Source organism: Thermobia domestica, chromosome 9 (assembly GCF_964235325.1).
Source record: "Thermobia domestica chromosome 9, izTheDome1.hap1.1, whole genome shotgun sequence".
In the NCBI taxonomy this organism is placed as follows: domain Eukaryota; kingdom Metazoa; phylum Arthropoda; class Insecta; order Zygentoma; family Lepismatidae; genus Thermobia; species Thermobia domestica.
The window spans coordinates 149,709,204-149,716,408 of NC_137462.1; the positions used below are offsets into that span (position 1 = coordinate 149,709,204).

At 38.6% G+C, this 7,205-nt stretch overlaps 1 protein-coding gene across 3 annotated transcripts in view; it reads right to left on the reverse strand.

Annotated features, from left to right (window-relative positions):
- The window catches only part of LOC145695097 (ribokinase), a 78,889-nt gene extending 72,025 nt beyond the window's left edge, over nucleotides 1-6,864 (reverse strand). For 2 of the 3 annotated variants that reach the window (XM_081771995.1, XM_081771992.1), the window contains exon 1: nucleotides 6,478-6,858. In XM_081771995.1, the coding sequence (XP_081628121.1) occupies nucleotides 6,478-6,530 (53 nt within the window). In that variant the 5' untranslated portion in view covers nucleotides 6,531-6,858. Of the gene's footprint in view, nucleotides 1-6,477 lie in introns of all 3 variants that reach the window. The other variant, XM_081771993.1, reaches the window with a different exon arrangement.
- Between the last annotated feature and the right edge of the window lie 341 nt (nucleotides 6,865-7,205).

Sequence of the window (7,205 nt, forward strand, 5' to 3'; positions counted from 1 at the left end):
AATAAAAAAAAAAGAATATAGAATAAAATAACGAACACAAAGATGGAAAAGACACAAAACAAATCACTTGCAAAAGTATACAGACGCTCGCTGTCACTCAATATATTTTCTCACGCAAACTGACCAAGTATTTAAAAAAAAAAGAAAGAAAGAAAAAGAAAACAGAAGGAAAGGAATTAAGACAACGTTGGTCTTTAGCCAGGAGGGTTCATATATCTTTACCACGTGTCGCGAAGACTAGTAGGTGAAGGTCCAGAAGGGTGAACAGGGTTTTTAGAATTCCTGGAAAAAGAGCCCTCTCTTTCTGTCCCAATGTATATGTATATGTTAGGCTAATGGTGATTTGTTTGCTTGACTAACAACAGGAGTAGTACGGAAAGCACCCGCAGCTTGACTAATTTCCAGGTGATGAATAGTATCAAGTTGTTTCAGTAGAGAGGGACTATAACATGAATAAGCAATACAACTGTTGTCTAATTTGGTTCCAATTAGACTACGATATAATCGCATGATCAGCAATCCATGTGCGGGGAGAAAGTAAACGAAGAAAGGTCATTGCTCGCAGACAAGAGTACTTAAAGGAGCAGATTCGATTTAAAAATGCATTTTTTTACAAATTATTTCTATTTGTAGAGTTGAAAATTATAAAAGGAATGGTGTTTGTTTTATCGCGATACGTTCAGTCATTAGCGAGTAGCAGAGGAAAAAAGATGTTGTGATGACGTCATACGTGGTCAAGGAGCGAGAGCCTAGTATTTCGATTGTGATAGGTGCGGTGGTACGTTCTAAAGTGCGATTTCCTTTCCCAGAACTTATTGCAAAGACTTCATCTGCAAGTAGAAAATGATAATATGTGATGGTGGGCTGCACAAAAGTTTTTATAATATTATAAAACGTAGTTTTTCCTACAAAGCATAAGTTCAGTGTTTCACAAAAGAAACTAAACTTATAAGTATATATAAATTTATATACTAAATATATAAGTATGTTCATTTTCACGTTTTTTGCAATTTTTAACGCTGATCCCATAATTTTGTGCTTCAAAGTATGTACAGGAGCGCGACATATGTGACAAAGGTAAGACTTTCATATAGGCATTTCATTCATTTTTTCGATTCTTCGATTCAGTAACCTGTTCCGCTAACTTGCTCCCTTGAACGAAGTGACGTGGTTGAAGGTTTAAAGATCAAGGTACAAGATTGTTTGAACTTGGAATTGTGGATATGGTGTGACGTCACCTTCTGTGACAGTCTTCAAAAGTGCACGTGGTTTCTTGAGTACCTGCTTCATTCATCTTGGTGTGGTCTTTGGAACGTGATTTCTCTGCTACGGCGTACTTTCGTTCTTTTTGTATGGAATGTTGAGTGTGACGTTATGTGGTTGTGTGTTTGTAGGCGTGGGGTGTCAGTGCTGTTTGTTTTGTTTTCTGTAGGTTATGCTGTGATCTCTTCCCTGTTGTATATGGTTTGCGCGGGCGGTTTAATGGCAAACGGTGTTGATATTTTATTTGCAGATGAAGAAATCGCTAATTTAAATTTGTGTAGGCTAGAAACTTTGGTGGTTAATAGTGAAAAAAAAAAAAATAGCTAACGCTTTTGTTTTTGAGCTGGAATTTTAAAGTTAGATAAAGATTGATGGATGGCATCATTTGCTTGTAAACCATTCTTCAAACTTCGTTGGCCCAGTAAGTGGTGATTACACGCAAAATATAGAAAATCTTTGGTATCATTTGAAAAGAAAGTTAAGATGTACTCATGGTTCTGAGTCCATGATGTTGCAATTTGTATATTATCTATGGTGTCGAAAATTTTGTAAGTATGCGAGAATTGGTGAAAAATATTTATCTTTTATGAAGCATGCTGGTGAATAGTACACTTCAATGAGTCTCAGGTGTGTTGTTCTTTTATATATTTGTTTAAGTTTTGGTAAGTAGGTAGTGCTTTGGGGAGGAGGGTTACGGCGCTTGCCCCTCGCCCCTCCCCTTCTATTACAATTTACTTCAATATATATTTTTTGGTTTAGAGGGGATTAGGGGGACTTGCCCCCTTGTACAGTGTATTCCAATATATAATTTATGGTTTAGAGGGGGATAAGGGGCTTGACTCCCTTGTAGTACAATGTATTTTAATATATATTTTTTGCTTTGCCCTACACTGTAGTATGATTTAACGCGATTTCTGTTTTATATTTCGTGCTTTTTTTTTTTTTTAAGATTGGGGTATTGGTGGAAGGTTCTAGAACGCTGCTCTACCATACTGGTTATGAAGCAGGTTGTTTCCTTTCTCTATGAAATTGCATACACAAAGTAACCAATCTGGTTCGTAATTAGTGTGGTAGAACGGTGTTCTAGAACCTTTCTCGAGTTGATTCTTTAGGAAGTGGTTCTTCGGAACAGTTGGGAAACTGTTCCCTGGAATCAGTTTCTAAGGAATCGGTTCACTGAACGGGTCAATTGAATGAAATGCCTATACTAAGGTCTTGCCGTGGCAAAAAAAAAGACATCTGTAAAGTTTGTCAGAATACGAAATATACTTCACCGGTTAAACTTGTTTCATTCGCATCGCTCTCCACGGAACAATGCTTGTCACCCGTTTCATCACCCTGTCGCTTGATACAGAAAAATTAAACGAAATCAATGTCCTGAGAAACACTATCATCATCACTGATTCCTTCTGCGAGCCGGTATGTTTCACTCTCCAATTTATATTGTATAGCAATTTTATTTACATTTATTTCTAAAGCAGTACCGTCACAATCATGAGGGACACCGTCGCTATTACTCTCTAATCAGGCCGGTAGCCAGCCCAGAAATGTAGGGGGGTCCGAACCAACCATATTATGGTTCATTTGCAAGCCTGCCGTGAAAATTTTAGGGGACCAGCCAAAATTTAGGGGTGCCCGGCCCCTAGACCCTCCGGAAACGGGCCTGCATCTAATGCCTCGTCTCGGCTACAACCGTCGATTGCGTCTTGTACGATATTTTTACGTTGGTGACTGAACATAGATAGGCGCTTATTCAATGGTTCGGATTCTAAACTTTTCAATAATATACCTGGAATAGCATTCTTTCTCAGTTTGCGTGTAAATAGTTCTCCTTGCATTTCAGTAAACGTAACTGCTCGAAGTCATACTCTTCAAGATGTTTGGAACAAACACGAGTATTTTCATTTGGCACAAATTTTTTTCTGTCGATTTTCTTGAGTCATAATTTATATCGATCTGGTGATTTCTAACGACTTGGAAACGAAAAAAAAAAAAAAAAAAACTTTGTGTTCTCAGCTTTAACCGCACAAGTATTAGAATTGAAAACAGCACGTGTTGGGCATTTCTACCTCAATTCACAGACATAGTACGTGCTGTTCTACTACGTGTTTTCTACTTCGCACCAGTTTTCTTTCAGAAAAAAATTCCTGGGAGGGCACACTTAGTATTCGGAGGGGCACATTATTTTCATACAATTGTATTTATTATATTATAGACGTATAAATTGTTATCTTCCGGGGAGCACTCTCAGAGCTCCGGGAGACAGTGCCACCATCAAAAACACGTCTGGAAGACACACTGCTTCGCACAACACTATGTAATTACTACTCTCTCTCTACTCTTTTTTATACTAATGCTGTAGCAAAAACAACATACAAAAACGTCCCTCCAGAATTCAACACAAAGCAAGAGTGCTAACGAACCCAAAAAAAATATATTAAATCCACTGCACTATTAAAGATTTATGAGCTGCGTACAAGCGAGTAGTTGCTGACTCACATTGAGTTCCTCACGTTGCCCACGTGTGACGTCAGCATTTGCGATTCATCAAAAACAAATGCCTATAGAAGCCGAACGAGACGGCCTAACAAGATTTTTTTTAAAAAAACAGGTCTCTTATTTTTTTGTTACTCTTTCTATTGCACCAAACTTGTTTTTAACTCGAACTGCTCCTTTAAGACTCCGAATATGTTGTGCCCAGGTTAAGCGACAATCAAATGTCAAACAGAAAAATCGGATTGTGTTCACAACTGAGAAAGGAGACCCACCGAATCAGAAGCGCGAACCAACAAGCCAGGATCGCTGCCGGCAGAAATATATATATTTGAATTCTTTGGCCAAAAGCAAAACCCTGACTCGTTCGTTCATCAAACAAGATGATTTAATATTAATTGAAGCTGTCGAGCAATACGTAAAGATATCTGAAGCGGCAATAAAAACTAGACCTTTAACATAAAGCAAACCACAGATGGCAGCATCTGGAACTGAGATAGAACACTGATGGCGACAGCAAACAGTGTGACACTAAGAACACTACCTTGGAAGACACCATTATTCTGCGGAAAACGCTCTGAAACACAAGAACCCACATGCACCCTGAAATAATGTTTGTCAAGAAAGTAGTTAAAAATTGGACCATATTACCATGAAGACCCCAGTCATGCAAATGTTTTAAAATTTCGTTAACGTTTTTCAAATCAACGATAATAAAAAAAGGTGTTGACAATGCGAAAAGGCTTCTTGAATCTGGCTTTCGAGTCAAGGAAGACTATCAGTAGTTGATCGGAATGAGCGAAAGCGATATTGAAATTTGTTCAAGGGAAAATTTGACTCCAAACCATGCAATTCACCTGTCCATCATACGCTCAAAGAGTTCATAGGCACAACGCGTGAGAGCAATAGGTCTGTAGCTCGTGACAGTCATTGCTGCTTACTCTAGTTCAAAGACTGGAAGTACCAGAGACTCATGTCATCCAGATGGAAAAGTCTCCGCTATTCAGATAAGATAGAACAGCTTCAACAATTTGGAATTTAGTATTGCCAGACATAGGCTATTGCGCAACATATCGTAAGATACGATCAATGTCTCGTGCAGTAAAACAGAGTCAAATTTGAGAGCCGTTAAGAGAACATTATGATCTTCAGTATTATTGGTACGGATATTTAAAGACTTGTTCGTGGTATGAGTGTAAAAGCAATTAAACCCCACCGAACAGTGTTCAGAAGAGAACTGTTGGTTAATATGTAGGCTACGTCCGTGGCGTTAGTCTCCAGAACCTCATTTGCTGATAAGAGCGAACACACTAGTAGGAGAACAGTGGCCTTTTATTGAGCAAACCCGACGCCAATCACTAGTCATAAAGGTTTGACGCTTCGAAGATTTTTTATTTTTATTTGTATTTATTTATTTTAGATTCTCAGGAATTGGATGCTAAGTGAAAGTGGCACGGGCATGCCGATAAGTCAGGATAACTTCACGGATTTCCGCCGACTACTACGGATCTTGTCCATGGATATTCACCTCTGCATTTTGGTATGGAACAATAGGCAGCGTCGATGACAGTCAACTCAAATAGATCCATGTTCGATTCCCGGAGGGAGCTCATGTAGTTCGGATTCCACGTTAATCAGTAGGCCCCGACTCATATAGCCTCGCTGCTAAAAGGGACGTTAAACTCAAAATCCAATCCACTTAAATAGGTCCACAGCAGCACATACGAGTATGCTGTCAGAAGAATGAAACTCACTAAGCTCACGAAAGCTTGGCCAATCAGCATGCTTCGAGTTGAAACGTCGAAGATGGTAGAAATTAGTTATAGGCAGACCCTCAATGAACACTGCTACAGAGATCTGGATCAGTGTCCATATGAAGGACGGAAACCTTACACAAGGATAGGTCAATGCACGAGCAGGTACCGAATCCAGTAAAAAAAGAGAGAAAGACTGCCATCAATAAGGACGACAATTCCACTCTCATCAAGGAATTCCGTCACCCATCGGCCACGACCATCAGTTCGAATAGACTCCCATAGGTAATACTATTCATTCAGTTCTCCAACGAATCAATACTGGTGGCTATAGTTGACTGTAAAGCTGAGTCAGATCGGCTGCCGGAAAGGCTTTAGCTCGAGTAAGAGATTGGTAAGACTTTACTTTGACTAGACAGTAACTGAAACCGGACTAGAAGCTGATTTTTACTTCATTTAGGTTAGGTTCCAGTGGATGTTCTGGTGAATGTTCCATTGATTCTTCATTACGTTTGAAAATATAAATTCCTTTATTCTTCCATAACACCTTTACGCTTTCGGCATCGCGTCCTTACATTCATTAATCCGTGATTTCGCACAATTTTGATTTCCCACGTTCTTTGTATTTTAACTGCACAAAACTTAAGTGTTAAATCACAGCCCGCACAGGAATTTGCCATTTTTTCAATATACTCCTTTCACGATGGGGTAAATCCCCTGTTGACATCCGCCATAGCAGAACAGATCCATCTTCACTATCACGAACATTCATAAATAAACACTTAATATTTACTCTTTTCTTATTCTCTCACATTCTACAACACCAATTCTTTCCGGTGAATTTTATAAATTTTCAATTATCGCGGCGGGACTTAACAGAACTTAACCCTTCTTATGTTTGGTTATTCTCAATCTGTGTCATGAATATGAGCTGGGTGCTTCAAAAGAAAACTTATGATATAAATACCTTGAAAAATCCACATTGCTAGACCCCACAACTACGATCCGTGCACTTTCCATTCTGAGATATGTATTATATGTATGATCAAAGGTTAGCTTACACGCAAGATTTCTTCTACTCTATAATATTAAAGTCACGTGTAAAGAAACACATTAAGTGCTTAATTCTTTCTTCTTCACTATTAATAGTATTGAGTGGTGTCTCTACTCAACACTTGTAGGATGTTATGTTAATTCATATCCACTTTTCCTATCCTGATAAAACTTCTTTCTTTTGAAACAAAGCGTTCTTAATTGAACTTTATACCTTTGCCACTCTTATCTTTAATTCTCCTACCAGCTGGAGAGTGTAAACATTACCACGTGCTTTTTGTTTACCATTATCACACCCTCTCTCTCTCTCTCAATGTTTTGATGCTCCAGGAACTCGTCCGCTGAGCAATACAGACGGTTAAATGGGTATCTATACTTGTAGAGATGAATGGTCCAGGATCAATTTGGGAACAAAATAAACAAACACAATAGAAACAATCACTTCATGCGGAACACTAACTATGTCGAAGAAACTATATATTACAAACTGCGATGAATAACATGAGCACTGCACTGTTGATCACTTTGACACCATTACAAGTCGTAGTTGTTCACTATGTAATATTGAAGCAGATGATACAGAACAAGGTGGTTTTTGTTAGCTAGTAAGAAAGACACTGTTACGGGGCTTGTGAAATAAAC